Source organism: Coloeus monedula (genome assembly GCF_965178545.1).
Source record: "Coloeus monedula genome assembly, chromosome: 6".
Taxonomy (NCBI): Eukaryota; Metazoa; Chordata; class Aves; order Passeriformes; family Corvidae; genus Coloeus; species Coloeus monedula.
The window spans coordinates 13,192,337-13,212,779 of record NC_138786.1 but is presented as its reverse complement, the minus strand read 5'-3'; the positions used below and the strand labels follow the sequence as shown (position 1 = coordinate 13,212,779).

Below are 20,443 nucleotides of genomic sequence, written 5' to 3'. Positions count from 1 at the left end.
CTGCTCTACTGGAAGTGACAGGTATTTTTGCCCTTTGAAATGTGGTTGCCACCTCATTTTTGGCTTGTGTCACTACACTGAGGTGACAAAGTTCCCACTTTCCAGTAGAGGGGACAGCCTGATGCATGTGAGTGTGTCTCTGTATTTCAAATTCACTTTTTGATATTTTCATGTTCCGTTTTCCTAAAGTAATCCAAATTTATTTTTAAGCTTTAAAAATTAATTTTTAAAAGAGTAAATTTATTGAATTTTTCTTTGTTTGTTTTGCTATTTCTACCCTCTCCCCCTTCTGCCCCCCCCCCTCCAGATCCTGATGTATAAAAGCCTGAGTAGCTTTTTTTAATGCTCCTGGTACTGAATTCCTTCTCTAGCAAGATGCTTTATGGAAGAAATTCTTTACTGTGAGCATGTTGGGAACAGGTTGCCCAGAGAAGTTGTGGATGCTCCTTCTCTGGAATTGTTCAAAACCAGGCTGGCCTTGAGCATCCTGGTCTAGTGGGAGGTGTCCCTGCCCATGGCAGGGGGGTTGGAATGAGATGTTCTTAGATTTCCCTTCCAACTCAAACCATTCTATGGTTTAAAATCTCTGTATTAGAAGCCAGTCAGTGTCAGTCCTTGTTCAGGAAAGGGCTGCCTGGCTGGCTGCTTATCCACTGTCTGTGGTAGTTACAGAAAGCTGGGAATGTCAGTATTGTGTTTGAGGACACAACCAAAGGAGGTATTAACAGTTTCCTCCTGAATGCTGAAGCCAGCAGGAACCATGGAGGAACAGGAATGGGAGCAACACATGTAGTGCAAGGCAGGGATTTAAAACACCTTTACTTACACCTGGCTCTGTACTGGGGCTGATGGCAATTGCTCCTGCAGGACACTGCATAAATTGGAAAAAAAATCCAACTGTTGTGGTTTTGTTGAACCTGAATTTCAGTTGATAAAGCTCAGAGCTTCTTTCACAGACAGGAGGATGCCAGTCCAGCAGGATGAATGCAATATAAAAATCCCCAGCAGATGGGGACTGGAATTTCCCAAAAAGTGGCACCGCCAGCTGTCTCCTGAGGGGATCCCGGGCTGACACAAGCTGCTGCAGCCTGAGGGAAACCCTGGAAGGCTGCTGGTGTCCCAAAGGAGGGGAACGTTGTGGATTAGAACATCGTTGTCCAGAGCTGCTTTGTGCCTTCTTTAATACAAAACCAATTCCAAACGATCAGAGCAAATTTAAAATTTCAGCTTTTTATTTTTGCTGATTATCAGAGCAATACCTCACAGGAGGCCACTATACTCATCCACTGGCACAGTCACATTATATGTCCCACCGTTTCTGTACATGCGGGAAATCAGGATATATTTCAGAGAGGAGCAGAGGATGAAAAGAGCTAATAAGTTACTAAGAGATTGCCTTAGCAGTTCACTCTGTACAGATGGATGAAACCAGCACGCTGTCCTTTCAGCAATATGGTCCATGAGGAAGACTGAGCCTGCTAAAAAATACAGATCAGCGCCCACGCTGCTGTGGACTTCCTCTGCTTTAGTAATTATAGTATTTTCTATCAAGCAAATATAGCATACACATTATACATACATATATATATATATAGTAAATATAGTATTTTCTAGCTCTTAAAAAGAAGAAAGAAGTTGAGCTCTCATGAATGCAGAGCCAGTTTCTTATACTTGTAAAGAGTGGGACTTTAGAACCACCATGAATGGCACTGTCAGGTTTCTAAACAATTCCAGGCAGATTACCAGAGGGTTGGGTCATCCTGTGGCTGTGTAGGAATTGGGCCATTGCAGTGTGGAGGCTGCAGGGCCAGTGTGGGTGTCTTCCAGGGTTTCTTGGTTGCTGCTAGGAAAGCTGTGCTGCTTCAGGTTCCTTTCTGCAAGATGTTAATAGTGATGCTGGCTTCTTTGCAAAATGCCTGGAGCCTGACGAATGAAGTTGTTTATTATACCAGGAGCAGCATAAAATCATAATGGCTCTTGGAGGGAATTTTTAGAAGCTGCATTATCCTTTGAAAGGAAGATGAAATACAGAATTATGCCAGATGCTCTTAAGGATGTAAATACCCTCTTTTCAGGCAAAATCGTTAAGCCCAACTTTCACAAGCTTTGCTTTGGCAGGGTAATATGAGGGAGGGTGGAAAAGCAAACAGGCGCGTTCCTCCTTGCCTAGTTCCCCTGCATAAAGCATTATGGCATCCAAGGCTCTGGCTTATGGAGTCCCCAGCACAGATGCTGGGTGTCCTGGAGTCGCCACTGCTTGTCCCATTGCTGAGTGTTTCTCCTCATTTTAACTAGCTCCTCCACAAGCCTTTTGTGTCCTTACTCTCCCCTCACCTCCTCCTCCTCACCTGCAGGCTGGCTGGCCGGCCAGCGTTTGAACCCGGGCAGCTCTGCAGGAGGACAAAGGGAGGAACTTTTTTGTCGAAGCAGCAAGGAAGGGACATTAATGCCGGCCCCTGTCGCAGGGCACCACCGCCTGCAGACCCGGGAGCCATCCTCACGTTCAGGCAGCAGCCCCGAGGGCTTGGTGAAATCCGTGCTTGCGTAAGGGCTAATTAGCACTGCTGAAGGACTCATAATCTCATTGAGCAACTGTTTGGGGTGGTGGGGGCAGCGTCGGTCCTGTTGATACAATATATGTATATAATTATAGTGTGGGCATGCCCAAAACGCACACTTAGAGTGTTTCTAGAATATCAAATCTGGAGTTTTTATTTTGGGTTCTTGACTTTCCACTGTTAAACCTGTTAGGCTCCATCCAGTGACTCAGCAGGTACTTTGCCATTTGTTTGCAGGAAAATGCAGCAACAGCCTGTTTGCTTCGGCCCTGCTGCCAGCTTAATTTCTGTGGTATTTCAGCAGCTCAAACCAGTGTTCCAGATCACATTTATGTGGGTGATAGTCATTTGCCGTATTCTAAACACCTGAAACAAGGAATATTTTGTGTCCTTTCAGTGCTCAGTTTAGTCTTTCCCCCAGCTGGCACTGGGATGGGGAGTCTGTGGGGCAGCTTCTTAATGCTTTTAAGAACTGAAATGTTATTACTGCTTCAGCATGCATATGCTGTAGCCCAGAAGCCCAGCCCCTTGCTCCCCCCGGATTAAACATGCTTGCCTTGAGATGTCCCTGCATCTGCAGAGGTCAGAGGGAATCTCTGGGAGCAGGGAGCAGACATGACTCATTTCGGATGTGTGTGGCTGTGGCTGTGCACAAGCACATGGTGACACATGCCCTGAAGCACTGGGAGCAGAAGAATGGCAAGAAAACCATTTCTCTCTCTGACTGAATTCCAGCATGGATCTCATTTGTGTCTCTGCCCCTTGCATGGGCTCATGAGTGCCCCAGCTTCCCTATCAAAGCCTTTTTGAAATTTTCAGCTTTGAAGAAATATTGTCAGCAGTGCAGGGTGTGGGGTCAGGGGGCAGGAGTGGAGCTGGGACACTTGCAGAAGAAAGTCACTGCCCAGGAGCTGGAGGTGCTCACAATTGATCACAGGCAAGGGCTTCACTGTCAGTCAATAGTGTTTTGAATTAGTGAAACAAGAAGTGAGAAACTCCTGAGCAGAAGGGTTGGGAGACTTTGCATTCAGGGAGCTTGTCATCCACGTGCAGGAAGCAGGGAGACACCTGTGTCCCAGGAGGCTAAATCTGCTGCCCAGGGTATTTTTCTGAGGAGTCTCAAGCTGTTGTTTACCTGCAGCAGAGCAGTGGAGACCACACTTGGTTCTACTCTGAAGCATCTCTTCCCCAAGGATGAGTGTGAAGGGCTCCCCTGAGGCAGGCAGAGGCAAGTTCTCCAGGCACTACTCTGCCGAAATTGGCGGGGGTGGAGGGTGTTGGTTTTGATGTGTTACCCATGTAGAGAGGCTGTTCTTCCCCTGAGGTTCAGCAAAGTCAACCCAAAATCTTTGCAGCCCACCTGCTTCAGCATGCTGAGACAAGACAGCTCTGGGTGCATGGCTGTGTTTGCCCTGTCAGAATGAACCACCATGGTTCATGGACATTCTCCTGCTCAGTGCTTTGGTCCAGGAGGAGTGAGAAAGAGCCTGGGGTGCCAGCAAGCTCCACTTGAGCTGAGGCATGTGAAGAGGAGAGCAGCCAACCTGTGCTCTTTGCTTTTACTGATGTGTCTTGAGGGGTTTGTTTCTGACAGAAGCTTCTCCAGGATGTAAGGGCTCATCAGGGTGATTCTCAGCTGGTCCCATGTGGAAAAAGTTGGCCTGAGTAATCCCACAGACAAGTAAATGGTTTCAGTTTTCCCATTTCCAAATGTCTCAGCGTGAGCAGAGCAGGTAGGTGGAGGAGATGGGCTGTGAGTAACTGCTTCCCAGATGGTCCATTTCATCCAGGTCACTCGATGTGGATTATAAATGAGATAAATGGCAATGCACTGTCTATACATAACATCAAAACCAGCATCTGTGACAGGACGTTATCAGGATGACAGACTCGCAGGGTAAATGCAGTTACAAAGAGCGGGGCTCAGGTCTGGGCATTTTAATTGCCATTCCAAGGAAACCTGGTTGATGTCTTCCCTATTTGAAAGTATGGCCAAATACGACCTGTATTCAGGAAGGGTTTGGTTTGGGTTAAAACTGGTACATGAAAAAGTTCTTGGGGTGGTTCTCCCTATCCTGATGCAAAAGGATTGAGGGTTTGGCATATTCACCCTTCAAAAATAAAGACTAGCAATTTAAAGATTGATGGCAGGCATTCATTTACTTGAAGTAAAGGAGCTGAATGGTGCAAGAACAATTGGCTAAGTAAAGTCCATGAATACCTTTGAGCTAGGAATGGGAAGTCTGTCAGCAGGGTGGAACTCTAGGATTTTCAGCTGCCTTCTGGAGTTCTAGAAACTCTTCACTAGCAGCCTCTGGAGCTTCAGCCTGAAACCCTCATCAGATACAGTGGTCTGTGAGATGAGTGACTGGGCCTGATGGACCCAAGTCCCTTCCAGTCCTTACTTATGTATCCTAGGGATTTTTATACATTTCTCCTGAGCGATCTTACACATAAGAGCAGGGCTGGGCACCTGGCTGGGCAAGCAGTGAGAGAAGGAGCCAGAAGATACTAGCACAGGCCAAAGAGCTGAGATTGTCTGGGAAGGGTTTGAGAGCAGCCCTCTCCACCCCTTTGTGTGTCTGTGGATATCCTGCATTGCCCTGGCGGCCGACTGTGCTGACCTGGCACTGCTTCTGGTCACATCTCCTTTGGCCAAGGGATGGTCAGGTCCTCTGGGCAGCCCCACATGCTGTGGCGTTGCAGGAGATGGGGTCATGATCCTGCTGTCTCTGTCCCTAATGCTGCACAACCACGCACCTCAGCAGCCAGGCCTCACAACCAGGGGACACTGGGAAGCAAGACCTGATTCCCAGCCACTGGGCAGGTGTGGGCCCCTGGGAGCACCACAGGTCCTGTGCTGCCTTCAGCTGACGGAGGTGAGGAATGAGAACCCCACAGGTCCTCGGCACAGGCCCTGACACCGAGCACTGCTGTTCCCACCAGGGACGTGTGGGCAGGAGCCGTGAAGGGTGGTCCAGCCTTCGGTCCTGTACCCAGCTCAGGAAGAGGCAGGCTGAGGATGGAGGGCTCTCATGTCGCGGCTCTGGGGCGAACTGGGACCATGCACTGTGCAAAACCAGTGACTGAAATTGGGAGTGCAAAGCGGTTTTTCTGCACTCTGAGTGCCCCCTGCCCGCCCAGCTGCCAGGCGCAGGGACTTCGGTGAGCGGAGCGGGAGGTGAGCGGCAAGGCCGTGTCCCTGAGCGGGGATGATCCTGAGGAGCCGCCTGCCCGCAGCCGGCTCCCAGCCTGACCCCGAGGGCAGGGATGGGATCTGTGTGTGCCTAGAAGATCGCGCTGGCGAGACCCGGGGACCGGCGGTGGGTGGGAGGCGGCTGATGTCAGCGCAATGGACCCGTATCTGTGGCAACCAGGATAAATAAATAAATAAGGCGCGTGTGCCGGAGCAAGAGGCGCACCAGCCGCTGCTCTCCTCAGCACAGCCCCGCCGAATATCTCTTAAGCGGCTTAGCCCCAGTTTATTACCTGCGCGTCTCCCTGTCTGCCGGCTGGCTGAGAGCATCCAGCGCCCTCGGCGGGGACCCCAGGAGCCTCCCCCTCTCTTCATCCCTCCCTCCCTCCTCCTCCTCCTCCTCCTCCCTCCCCGGCAGTGGCAGTGGTTTGCTCCGAGCGCCCAGAGCTCGATGCGAAGCCGCTGCTCCGCGGTGAATTTCGGCGGTGCCCTCATCCCCGGGGCGGGCCCGTCCGCAGGCAGGTGTGTGACCGCCCGGCCCGGCAGCCCTGCCCGCAGCACACGAGCCATGCTGGAAGCGCCGTAGCCGAGCCGGAGATGGATGGTGTCAGCAGCAACAGGAACATGTCTTACAGTAGATGGAGTTACAACAGGTATTGTCTGTCTTGGTTTGGTTTGTTGTTTTCTTTTTTTTCTCTTTTTTTTCCTTCCTTATATTGTAAAACCATCACGCTGTTTGTATAAACCGAGATGGGGAGCCCTCTTCAGGGAAGCAAAACCCTTTACTGATGCTGCTTTTCCAGTCTTGGGACGCCCTGTGTTCCCAGTAACTCCAGCAGTGGCTTTTGCTGATGTTTAGCAGGTGTTTGTCTGGAGACCAGGGTGGGAGTTTCACCCTGGCGTGGCCAGACTGGGGGTGCTCCCAGCCCTGAATGCAAATGTTTCCCAGGCTCTCTCCTCCAAGCAGGGCTCTGAGATGCACTGACCACCTCAGCAGTCACCCAGACTTCCAAAAGGTGGTCTGTAGGAACTGCTACTCGAAGCTTTCAAAAAATCTAAACTAAAGCTAGGGGAATGAAGGTGGCAGGGAGCCAGGATGTAGCTAAAGAGTGATGTTTTCAAGTAAACACTATGTGCAGCCCAGGTACCACAGAACTGAGAGGGCTGGACTTGGTGTCTCATTGAGACAGCTGAAATATTCCCACTGTGTTTCATACCAGCATGTGTGCTTTCCCTCTTCCGGGAAACAGAAATTTATTGCAGCATTAGTTCTGTTTTAATGTGATTCGCAGCTGTGACTGACAGTTCTTCAAGCCTGGATCAAAAAAAAAGGTACCAACTTCATACTCTTTTCATTTCCTTTTGGTTTTTTTCCTTTTTTTGTTTTGTCTGTGTAAATGTTACACCTGAAATGCTAAGCATAAGCAGTATTAGCATCTCACTGAATCTCTACCACAAGCCACCATAATGTTCTGAAGAAATAGCCCTTGGAAGTGGTTTTTAGTGCTCAACCAGGTATTTAGTGTTGCCCACGCTCCCTGGGTGCGTGGGTACGTATGTTTTATATGTGCATCTAGAGAGCTGCACTCATTTTTGGTGCATTCCCATTGCCTCAGCAGTAAAAATACAGATACAGTGGTGCCAATGGAACAATGTCTTCTTTAAAAAAAAAGTGTGTTTGTGTATTAAAACTGAGTTATACAACAAGCTGTGATTTTATGCATGTATTATCCCATGCAGAGGATCCTTTTCATCTGATGCCACGTCCTCACAGAGCAGCAGTGTGACCCTGAAGTGTCAGTCTATCCCACGCAGCCCAAGTTTACAGCAGTTTCAATATTCTAACCCTGCAGTAAACAATCCAAACACTTCACACAAACTCCTCTTGGAGGTTTTCTCCCAGTGCTATCACACTGTGATCTAACCTTCTATATTGCTTGCAATATATTTCTCCAGTTCTCAGTCTTCCTGACCCTGACAGAGAAGTCACTGATGAATGTTCATCGGCCTTCGCCTGGGAACATTCTGCACTTGTGTGTCCACCTGCTTGGCTCTCCTACTTCACCTGGGGCAGAAATGCAACATTTCAGTGCCCAGGCTGGTTTTTTGGTGACCAGTTTCCAGAGTTGGGGATTTTTCCTAATAAATCGAACTGCTGCCTGTGTACCATATGTATATTTCAGTGCTATGAGGATGAGGAGTGAATCACAGCTTTTACCCACAGTCTTCTTCTGAAAACCAGTGCAGAGTTGTTCTCTCAGACTGAGCCTGCCCTTCCACAGCCCTCTTGTGCCCAGGTACCTGGCAGGAGAAGCAGCTAACTCTCTTGTATCTCAGACCCTGGTGGCTGATGTTTGCATTTGGAGCATGTCCCAGCTTTGGTCTCACTCACCAGTGGCCACAGAAGTGCCAGCTGCTCTCAGGGTGGCAGCTCTGTGGCAGAGTGTTTCAGGCAGAGACATGTGGACAGCCCTGAGAACAGCCAAGCACTGCATGAAGGCCAACAACTTTTTCTTGGGATGCACACCCAGGTAATCCTCTTGTGTTGGCATCCATGAATCAGCAGGAATAGAGGGAGGGGGCCAATGGAGCAGGTGCTGCCTCCCGTAAACACAATTGCATCCATAATTAAAAAAGAAACCACACATCATCTGTGAAATTAAACTAATTAAACTAAAGTTTTGGCCTTTGGACTCCACAAGATGCATGCATGGATTTTTCCCCATGGAAATGAGGGGAGTTGCCGTGTCCCCCCTGAATGGCCACGCTCTTGTGTGCAGCATGCAGACGTTTTTCTAGTAGGGTTTATCTGACATTTGTTGTGTATCTCAGCATTTGGGCCTAGGATTGTGGTCTTCCCTTAGGCTTGCTGCCCAGGATATGCACAGGTTGTTCCTGCAGATAATCTGTGCAACAAAGAGCAAGTCCAATCACTCGACTGCAAAACTCGAGGTGAGGGAGCCCCGTTCAGCACAGTTCCCCTCAGCTGCTCTCCTAACCAAAGGGGAAACTTCCCCCCACTCCCTCCCCCAGCCTAGACCAGTGTGTGTGTGAAAAAGAAACAGGTACAATTGGAAAAGACTCTTAATGATCACATGTGGCATTTCCACATGTGGCTTGTTGGCTTTCCTAAAAGTCCAGCCTTATCTTGTGCACATCTTTGCCTTCCTCCCATTTCAGTGCTGTGTAATTTCCTGGTCACTCTGAACACTGCCAGCCAAAAGCAGAGAACAGGCAGCAATTTAAACAAAGACTGGGGATATTTTGTGATCCTAGAAACACTCAGAACTCTGAGTTTAGATAGCTAACTTCCAGGGTAAAATAATTCTTCTCCTTCACCTTCTGCCCTTGGTGATAAGCTGTTTTCTGGACAGTTTATATTCATTTTCTGTTTGGTTTCTTTTCCTCTTGAGCATCACCCTACCTGCTCACCATACCTGTGGTCCTTCCCTGTGCAGAAATGCTCCTCTTCCAGGGCAGAGTCAAAACTTGTTCTCTTCCAAGCTTTCTGTGTTCAGTGCTGGTGCAGGTTTTGGCAGCTGGGCTGGTGCCCATCAGCACTCTTGCTGCTTCCTCCCAGATTTCTTTGGGAACCATGCAGGCCCTTGCTCTTGGAGATGCTTGAAACCTCCTCATGCTAGTGCTGTCTGCAAATAGAGGTGGCAAGTGGAGGTTTTACCCAGCACTTCCCATCTTTCTGGCTGGAAATGAAAGCTCAGAGTCATTAATATGGTAGGAAGGTGAAAATGGGGAATAGTTTTTGGCTGCTACGAGACTGAAGAGACATTCTCATGAGCTGGAACACCTGAGTCCTTTCTAGCACTCACAGCAGCTGGTGACCAGACTGTCAAATGTTTAAACCTCAACAACACCACCCAAATTTGACCCCTGAAGGTCCAAATGGTGCTCGTGAAGGCTTGAGGGAGCTCTGATACCATGGATGTAGTTGAATTCCATTGAAGGCACAATTTAGGAAAGCATCCGAATTCAGTCAATCCATGGTCACAGAAGACCAGTTTGAAATCAAATACATGGGCAAGTACTGCAGAATGGGAATCTGCAGTCCACATTTGGAAAAACTGTGCAAGGAAGCAGTGGTTCTCCATGATTTTGCAGGGTTTTTTCATGAATCAGTGGACTGTGCTTAGCTCTTACAGCTGGTCCAGAAGGATTTCTTCAGGAGCTGCAGGAAGCTTTGCAGAAGGAACAGGTAACTTCTGCATTATACCTATGCATGAACAAAGATTTTTTTTTTTTACAAAAAAATCAACAAACTGAAACAAAATACCAGATGTGAAGTCATCCAATCTTTCTCACATTTCTTCCTGAGACTGATACATTGAGAGTTTTTCTATTTTTTTCTCTCTTCATTTTGTCTCTAGACTTTCTATTTCTTTCCTGGAGGGCTTCAGTTCAGCCATCCTGGCCTCACTAATTACCACACTATGAATGATAGAGGTTTTATCCACCAGCATTTGGAAGTATATTTTGGGATACCTACTGTCAGGATGTTTCAACTGTTTGAGACGGCTTGAAACTTTTTTCTATTGATCTGTATCTTTGGTCTATTCTGGATATCAGTGTTGCTTTTTACTTCTTTCTGAAGCTGCTATTTCTGGTTTTGTCTTTTTTTAGCCTGTGTTGAAACGCTGTGACAGTGTATTTGGGTCATGGTGTTGGAAGGTTTCGATCTTAGATCTTTGTTTTTGAAGGTTTTTAGACTCCTCTACCTTGATTGTTCTGGGACATGCTTTCATCAGTCAGTAAATTGGGGCTGTCCTCCAAACTTCATCCAAAAATGTTGTCTTAGGGAAACTTAACTTTTTCCTTCTCTTCTTTGAAGTAGCATCTGTGAAATCCTGAAGCATGCACAGGTTTGCTGCAGCAAGTGCACTTTGACTACACCAAAGAGCAGCTCCTCTCTAATTGCAGCCAAGCCAGCCTTCTCTCCTCTGCCTTCTTGTGTCTTCAGGTGTTTCCTCCTGGATGAGGTACCTTTAAAGCTGTAATCATTGGACAAAGCATCTGAGGGGGACAAAAAGTGAAAGATGTTCTATGGAACAAAAGGAGAAGGAGACTCAGCCAACCCTCAAATGAAGCCAGAATAAAACATTCATGTAACAGATACAGAAATCCTTATAAATTTATCAGTGTTGTGCTTTTAGTTTGCTGGAATTATGTTCTTTGTTTTTCTTTCATAGTAAAGCATCTTAATGACATAGGAGAACCTAGAGTTTGGGAGGGATGTTTCTTTCCTTAAGTCAAGGCACTAGGAACGACCTGAGGTGTGTTCATGTGCATCCTCCCATGCTCAGGATGAATGTTTTGCGTTGATTGGCAGCACACCCTTGGAGTGTGTGAATTCTCCAGAGACTTGTGACAGCCTTGTAGAGAGGTGTGGGAGAGGAAACTTCAGCTCCGGCTTCCCTGAAGAAGAAATTTTAAAGCTTCTTAAACAAAAGTAGCCTGAGAATATAATTTAAACCTACTTGGCTTATGTACAGCGTGACAATCCTAACAAATGTAAGAACCTCTTCACTGAAAGAGCTGCAAGCACTGGAACAGGCTGCCCAGGGAACTGGCTGAGTCTCCATCTCTGGAGGTATTTAAAAGCCATGTTGATGTGACGCTTAGGGACATGGTTTAGTGGTGGACTTGGCAGTGCTGGTTTAATAGTTGGATTTGATCTTCAAGGTCATTTCCAACATAAATGATTCTGTGGTTGGTGTTTGGAGCAGTAAAAATCACAGCCAGAAGCTCAGTAGTGAGAGTGAAGGGTAAGTTTTTAAAGGAAAGTCAGTATTACAGCTGGTCTTTGGTTAATCCGTAGTAACATAATATATGCAGGTAACATTAGTTAGGAATTTTCAGCAAGAAGGAGAGACTCACTTGAGTCTTAGCTTGCAATAAAAATCGACACAAAATATACACATCTTTTGTCAGTACAGTTACAGGCCTCTACAAAAGTTCCAAGGTCTCTGTAAAGCTTTGTGCTTAAATCCTGCCTTCAGGTTGTCTCTTGAACCATAAAGACAACCCAAGCTTCCTTCAGGGTAGAAGGAGGAATAGGAAGCCAATGAAACTGGCCATGAAAGGTGATGTACCAGAAGAAATGCTGCTGTGGGTCTCTTATTAGCACTTTTCTCTGTCCTTGCTCTGTGGTCTTATTGCACACTCCATGTGAATGCCTTTTGTCACCATGTCTAAAAGACACATTAAGTGCCTCACCTCTGGTGCTGGAGCACAGAATTGCCAGTCTCTGCTGTACCTGAATCCATGCACAATGCAGGGAAGATGGAACCCTGCCACTCTGAACTATCAGATACTCTTTGTGCTCTCACTGCCGCTCTCAGCATTAGCTTATACCTTGAAGAAAAATCAACCATGTCACTCATGATCTGCATTATCATTAAAAGAAAACCTTTCTTCTCTCCAATATGTGATTTGTGTAAATGCCACTACTAATGGAAGTCTGAGGAATAGCTTTCACGGCTGAACGCCAACAGAGGTGGTTTCCCCTTCAGAAATGAATCAGGACAGAAGAGCCACGCCAGCTGTTGACACAGTGGGATGCCCAGCTGAGATGACCAGGCTGAGTTCAGCCAGCAGCCACCTGTACTTGTAGAAGAGAGGGATGCTAGCCAGTGCTTGGATATATCTGAAATGCTTGAAGGCTGAGGTCAAGAACAGGGGAAGATTCCAAGAGCTTATATGAAAACAAATATGCTCCCAGAGGAGTACAGGTCTTTGCAGTGCAAATTGTCAACACATCAGCTCAAAATCAATTTCAAAAGTACTTTTTAAGTTGTAATTTGTCTCTAGAAGTCTCCTACATAGATGATCAGACAGCTAAGTCATCTTGCTTGAAAAATATGATATTATTTCATTATTTTTATGAGCTTGCTGTGTTGCGTGTTTGATTCCTTTTATCCTACTGGTGCTGTGGTGTGCTATGGTCGTGTCGCTGTGACAAACTGCCACACTGTCAAACATCCAGTTACTTACTTACCTGTCAGGTAAATGTCCCAGTTCAAATTCCTTCACCAATTCGTGGGTCCTTAAGGAGACAAGGTCATGCCTAGATGCTGTAATTCCAGAGGCAGTGCTCTTCTGTTTTGGAAACAGTCCAGTTTGTTTTGAAGTTTTATTGTTTCATGCACCCCCAGCACCCTCCTCCTTTTCCATACTAGGCATTTCTGCTGCCTTTGAACATGAATGGCTGTTTGGAGGGTGGAACAGTTTCCTCGTAGCCCCTCCAGGCACTGATGTCATTGACATTAATGTTAAACTATTGATCTGTTCTCGAGGAACTGTGGGCAAGCTCACCTAGATTCACTCCTGTCTTCTCAGAGTTTGCTGGAAATCCTTTAAAAAATACTTCTTGAAGTGAAACTTTTACAGCTTGAAAATCCTGCTCAAACATCTTCTCCTGGGACTCCTGGAGTATCAAGGCCAATTCATTAATGTGGGTCTTCTATGTATGCTCTCACAGGTTGTTTTGCAGAGCTGTAACCTAAGATCCTACCAAAAGCCAAGGAATTTGCCTGGTTGGTAAAAGATGCTCCCAGAGAGCTTTCTGAGGAAGGCACAGGTCTGGAGGGACTTGACAGGGGCTATCAATCAGAGAGTCAGTCCAGGAGAGGCTGGCTGCACACAGATTGTTTTGCCTGTCTGCAGGATGCTCTGGTTTCTAATAATAGAACCACGTTTTTGCTTTATTCCTCACCTGAATTTTGTTCCTTTTTAATGCAGTACTATTGAAGAACAGCTGCATGGGCTTTCCCAAACTGAAGCTTCTCCTTAAAGTTAGTTTATCCCTCCATCGTATTTCTTTACATCTTAGGTGGAACAAATAAAGTGCTCTGCTTTTTAGCATAATTTGTCTAGTTTTAGGAAGAATAATGAAACTTGGGCTTCGTAACAGGGTCTAGTAGATTTGAACCAGTTTTCAGAATGGAGTTATCATCTGGTTTGGAAACAGTGCACTTAGACTAGAAAAGACTTTTTGGTAGGAAGGTGCAGATGAATCAGAAGGAGGAAATGAAGAGGGGGCCAGTAGGCAAACTGGGAGATGTTCCTTATTAAATACTGTAGAGCAGGTGAGCTGATTTTTATGTACGTGTGAGGCAGTGTTGTGACCAAGAACGACACATGTGGTCAGTGGATTTAGCTGGGTTTAGTTAGGAGGGCCTAAGTAAATCTCACAGGAGCTAACTTGCACAGTGCAGATATCTGGAGGGGAAAAGAAGCTGCCATCTAAATAATGAATAGTTTATAGCCTTGTCTTACTAGCAACAAGTGAGTAATAGGTAACTGCTGAGAGGGAGCTCAGAATCAGTGGGATTGGAGCAGGACTCCAGCATACTGTGTGAACAGAAGACTTGAAGGTCTTGGCAGTAGCTTTCCTTCCATGGCATTCTGTGCTTCAGCAGGCCTAAAACCCAGACACTAATAGATAAATGTCTCCTCTTCTTGGAAGCTGTGATTTTGCCTGCTGTGGTTTTCTCCCCACCTGTGTTCTTTGGTGTGCACAGATACCCTGCCACATTTTCCCAGTAACTGCATCCCCCATATCACCACCACCTCAGATTTCACTCCTCCTTCCCCCTTCAGCATGCAGCATACACACTTCTTTTTCTCTCTGGCACGCTTCATTTTCCTTCTCGCCTTCCTAGAAATCCATTGAATGTATTTAATTAGTGAGGATTTTGAAACTCAATGTGGGCCACAAGAAGCAGAGGAGCCAGCCTGGGCTATGAACCCTGGCTGAGGCCAAAGCCCACTTAAGTCCCTCCTTACAACCCTTCTGTTCTTCTGCTAATCACAGTAAGAGGATTCACTCCAGGAGTATGGGATGTTGGATACTACAGCCAAAGATGCTCCTATCAGACTCTGGGCTGTTTTCATTCATCCTTTTGCAAAAGTAAAATGATTCCTGAAGCAATGGGTGTACTGAGATCCAAGGCAATTTACTTGGAATTGCTTGGAATGCAGGTGTATGTATAGCAAGGAAAGGAGCTTTGAACTAAAAAATAAGAACGAGCCTTAAATCAGAGCTGAGAATTAGTGTTCCAGGCTTGTTGAAAATCAGAGATTTTGTTCCCACTGTCCACTTGTATTTGGTAGCTGTATTACACAGATGTTGTTTGCTCTCTTGTATGAAAAATAATGAGCAACCACACAATATTATACAAATATTATATATTTGTTGATGCTTGAATTATACCTTAGGTGAAGCTGCACTCCTCTCATCAGCTCCAGATGCAGGTGGGCTGCTGTTTGCAAGAGGGCTGAGGCTAAGCCACAGCTACTCATATTCATAATTTTTGGAGCTCCTAGAGTTGATCTTCAGTCTGACTGTGGGGATTATGAAATATATAATCTCAAATATGGTACCATTAAGTGCATTAACTGCTTTTTGCCTCCGAGGCTGGGAAAGAAGGTGGTGATATTTTCCTGATATTTACTGTCTTCCCCTGGGCATCAGGTCTTGGCTGCCAATAAGGCAAAAGGCCTTGCTGCCTGCAGCCCCACTCTTGTGCTCCTGGGGATGCCACCAGGCATCCTCCTGGACAGGTTGGGACTGCAGGCATCTCAAATATGCCTGGGAGAGCAATTGAAGCTCAAATGTGGTGACCAAACTCTGTTTTATTCACTGTAATATTGTTATGATAAGTTGTATACATTTGATTGATTCACTGGGAAATCTGCATAGACTAATAGGTTTTTTAAAAATGTAATTCAACTAAAATATCCACAAAAGCAGAAGCATTTGTTTTGCTTATCTGTGGCAGTGAGGTTTTCCTGTTGTCTTGGCTGTGCTGTAGATTTGATAGCATAAACCAATGAGATGCTGAGTTAAGAGCTGAAAGAAACCTTGCTCTGAGAGTGGGAGACAAGGATCTGTTCCCATCTTGGTACACAACTTGGCACTTGTTTATGTGAAAGCTTTCATCATTAGTTAACAAGTATGAGTGTTCTGCAGTGCTTCTCTGGCCATCCCATGAGGAGCATTCCCACCCAGCCTGGGGAAGCTGTGCTGTGGGAACAGCCCTGGATTATGGGTGCAAAGTGAGGCTGAGTGCAGTTCCTGCTACGCTAAACTCTCTTGATAGGGGAAGCTATGCATTTATCTCTGACTCAGCTTGAATTTTTTTGCCATTGACGATTATCTTTCTGCTAGAAAATCTCTCTTTGCTTTCACCTTGCCCCTATTGAACTGTGGGATTGTCTCCATGCTATGAAATATGTGCCTAAATCCCTTTGCTGTGGTTCCTTTGAATCATGCTGAGAACAACATTGCAAAGAATATCAATTTGCATCTTAGCATTTACCTTCCTGGCTGGTTATTTGGTCTAGACTTGGTCACAAAGAGAAGCTGCTGGTATTTTTGTGGATTTATTCTGCTGAGCAGCATGAAAGTGCTTGTGCCTCCAGCAGCAGTGTGGTGTTCCAGCAGTGGCATGAGACTCTGAGTGCATTTGAAAGTCTGACTTCTCCTCCAACAACTGCTTTTTTTCTGTAATTGTAATGTCCACGTTTACCTTTTTTGGTGTCATCTCAGTCTTAGTGCAGCTGTACAAAAATTCTGAATTCTGTGTACAGTAAATGAAATATGAACATTTCAACGTCAATGCTGGAAATAAAGAGAATCCTTTTTTTTTTTTTTTTTAATTAAGTTTCTCTTCACCACTCTTGTGTAGGTAGTTGGCAAGTCAGGGTAGATGACTTGGATAAGAATAGGTATGGAGAGAGGGAGTAATAAAACAGATTATTTAGCAGAGAACAATACTAGAGCCCCTTAACGAGCCTCTTCTGAAATATCTCAGATTGAATTGTTTAATATGGTGCAGAAATTATGCAAGAAGGTTTTCTAATGTTACTTGGATCCTGTCCACAAGTACTGTCAACTTCTTCCATGCATAAGTTATGGGAGGTCTGTAAGTTATAACTTATGCACCCTTAGAACTTAAGCACTGTCAAGTTTTTCTGTGCATAAATTACAGCAGGTTTTTAACTTTTTTTTTGAGGGGGGACAACTGAAAACCCCATTCCTGTGCAACAAACTATTCAAATATATGCTCAGATCCCACTGACTGTGATATGGGGACACTGTTCTTAAATGCTTGTTGGTCTGACTTAAAATTCACCTTTTCCTGGATGCTGTACACGAGGCTTTGCTAAATGAAAGAAGAAGAGCACAGGTACCAGGGGAAGGTCCCACTGAGAGATACTGATTGTTTAAATTTGAGTTCACTTTTGTTTTGGTTACAGACTTGTGGGCTGACATTTAACTACAGCCTCGTGCTCTCTGCCCTGGCCCCAGATGGGCTTATGAATACTGTGGTCTATGGATGTAAAAGGAAAAATAATCTATAATAGAAGACACAGAACATGGTTGAGGAAGCAAGAAGTGTTATCCAGCACGTCTCAGGGAATTGGATTGCTGACATCAACCAGCCACTCTCCATCTTCTGCTCACCCATGTGTAGGAGGGATGTTCTTTGTTGGATGTTGGAAGAGGTAAAGTCTCTAGAACTAGATGTTTACCGTGAAGTTCACTCCATGACACTCCCTGGGAGCTGCCAGCGTGCTCCTTGCTCTGCCATCTTGTTTGTCCTGTGACTGGGAACTTCATCTTTTCTTTGATGCTTTTCAGACATTGGATATTCTAGGAGACTTCTAGGGCCAGTAGGTGAGTTTTTTTTAACCAAGTCCATATTTCATCCCTCAGTCTGGAAAGGTGTTGGGGCAGGAAATACTCCATTGACAATACAGGAAGTTTAGAAAGACTGTTTGTTTGCTTCCATCTCTTTCAAGCCCTCTCTTTTGTATTCTTTTTTTTCTGTTACTTTACTGTCTTGTCTTTTCTTTCCAGTTTTAAGGAAGTTACACCCCTGGTAATGGACCATGAAAAAAACCCAACCCAAATAGGTATTATATTTGATGCATCTTAGCAGTGGACAAGGCTAGAGAAAAGTGAGGGAGGATCTTCACAGGTGTTCACTTCCCTGAGCTGTTGCATGAAGGATTCAATTGCCTCCTGTACTAAATCTGTGCTGTCTTGATAGTGCACTATCTGCCAGTTGGCCAGAAAAAGACGAGCTGTCATTTTGAGGTATTTAATCACATTCTGAATTGGTATTACAGTGTGGTGGCTGTGCAGTGGGAGCACGGCTTTGCAGAGCTGGGAGCCTTGTGTGTGCTGTGGTAGGTGTGCAGCCAGGCACCTCTGCAGTACAGGAAAGCCCAGATGTGGAGATGGAGAGGAGATTGCTGAGAAGGACTCGGGGATAACGGTGGCTGAGAGGCTGGACATGACCCAGCAATGTGTGCTTGCATCCCAGAAATTACCCATATCCTGGGCTGCATCCAGAGCACTGTGAGCAGCAGGTGAGGGAGGGGATTCTGCCCCTCTGCTCTGGTGAGACCCCACCTGCAGTGCTGCATCCAGCTCTGGTTCCCCTGCACAGGAAGGACATGGAGCTGTTGGAGTGAGTCTGGAGGAGGCCACCAAGATGATCAGAGGGATGGAGCATCTCTCCTATGAGGGAAGGCTGAGAGAGCTGGGATTGTTCAGCCTGGAAAAGAGAAGGCTAAGAAAGATGGAGAGGGACTTTTTACAAGGCCATGTAGTGACAGGACAAGGGGAAATGGCTTCAAACTGAAGGAGAGGTGGTTTAGACTGGATATTTGAAAAAACATTTTTACTGTGGGGGTGGTGAGGCACCCGAACAGGTTGTCCAACGAAGTTGTGGATACCCCATCCCTGGAAGTGTTCAAATCCAGGCTGGATGGGGAACTGAGCAACCTGGTCTAGTGGAAGGTATTCCTGCCCCTGGCAGAGGAGCTGGAACAGGAAGATCTTTAAGGTCCCTTCCAACCCAACCCAACCCATTCTATTGCTTCTGTGATTCCCTGTATAGGAAATGACGTGGGCAGAGGTGTTGATGTCCTACCTTTCCTCTCCCCCACTCTCAAACTACCTGTTACCAAAGGGGAAGAAGGAATGGGGAATCTTCCTCCCAAACATGCATCCAATTCCGATGTGTGAGTTCAGCTGTGCTAAGCTCACGTAGCTCCCCTGCCTCAAATCCTGCATGTGCATTCCTTTTTTCCACCTGCCTAAAGATATCATAGTCACGTGCCTTGCTCAATGTTGCAAGTGATAACTCCTTCCCATTTTTTAATTGAATCAATTCCTCTAAAGCTCTAATTAATTGAATAAACACACCTTATTCCTATTTGCTGGCTTAAGACACTCATCAGAAACAATATTTTCATCTGGAAGTGAGGTCTCTTCCCTGGAGTTTGCATCCTGAAGCCCCCAAATTTCGGGCCCAGGATACCCCAAAAACCCAAATTTAGGCTCTTGAATGCTTAATTTTGGGTTGTGACCCCCAAATTCTGGGGTCAGATTTCTGGGTGCTGAATTTTAGGGTGCTGACCCCCCCCAGCCCCCAGATTTCTGCCCCCTCATTTTGGTGTCCAGACTGCCCCATATCCTCAAATTTAGTGTCTTGAATGCCCAATTTAGGGTCCAGGACCCCAAAATTGGGTAGTTTCGAAGGGTCCTGGACCTCCCAAACCCCTCAAATTTTGGTGTCCTGACAATAGTGTCGGTGCCCCCATGGATTAGAAGGCAGGCAGCTCCTGGGACATGTCACAGCCATCCCTAAAGCTGCTCAGCACTCTCTGAGGCAGAGCTGCCTGGAAAGTTAGGAAACATGTCTATAGAAAATGGACTATCCTTCACCCTCCAGCTGTTATGAAGCTTTGAGGAAGCCAGTCTTGGGCAGTTTTCCTGCACATTTCCCCCCATTTTGGGCTTGTTTCATGAGCAAGCCCCTGAGTGGCTGTTTGGTTACCAAGAGTAAGAATAAGTGTTACCAAGAAGTGTTACTCCAGAGTGCTCAGTCACTCAGCACTGAGCCCCTGTGGCAAAAAATAGCTTTATGTAGATTGCAGGAGGTACTGAGAGGAAGCTGAATCCCCTGAGGCTCTTGTAGGAGGAGGAATGAAAAGGCTTTTTTGTCCAACTATGTCATACTCACGCAGTCATGCCAAGGCACAGTGGTGCACTCCTGCTCCTGCTTTTCAGAGGCCTCCAGATGCATTGTTTGTCTCCAAAAACAAGATAGCTGGAAGTCACAATGATAAATGGCAGAGCAGGCTTTCCTCCCTCCCTGCAGGTCAAGCCTTCCCAAAGAATAAGGAGGCTGCTAACATGGGGCTGGGATTTCTTCCTAAGAAGATCCAGAGACTTTTTTTTTTCTCACTCAGTGCATTTTTTCCAATAATAGAAACTGTCATCTGTAATTGAGACTATCACATTGAAAAGTGAGAATGGTGCAGAAGTGTACGTAATTTAACTTATTCTGAGCCTGCTCATCCCCCTTGCTAAAACAGACAACATTTTTAGTAACCCTATCCAGTCCTTTCCAGCCATCTGTAGGTTTTCCTATAAAAACAAAGCAAATCTCCACCACTTAAACTGCAAGGCAGAGGGAGGGATGGTGGAGACTGGGTTGCCTCCTTCAGTTTGGGCTATGCCTGTTATCCTTTGTGGTCATGGAGATTTGCCTTTTTTGTTTTTAAGCAGGCCAGCAGCAGTGCAGGTGGATGATGCTCCATCTTAATGTGGCACACTGGTCCCAGCACAAACTTCAATTTTTTTAACATGTTTTTT

At 46.0% G+C, this 20,443-nt stretch overlaps 1 protein-coding gene across 1 annotated transcript in view; it reads left to right on the top strand.

The window, feature by feature from the left end:
• Positions 1-6,351: 6,351 nt before the first annotated feature.
• Positions 6,352-20,443, top strand: part of TUB (TUB bipartite transcription factor) — a gene marked incomplete at both ends in the record, with an annotated part of 133,679 nt that continues 119,587 nt past the window's right edge. The window contains one exon of the mRNA XM_082283328.1: positions 6,352-6,407. Coding sequence (XP_082139454.1) covers positions 6,352-6,407 — 56 coding nt within the window. The remainder of the gene's footprint in view (positions 6,408-20,443) is intronic.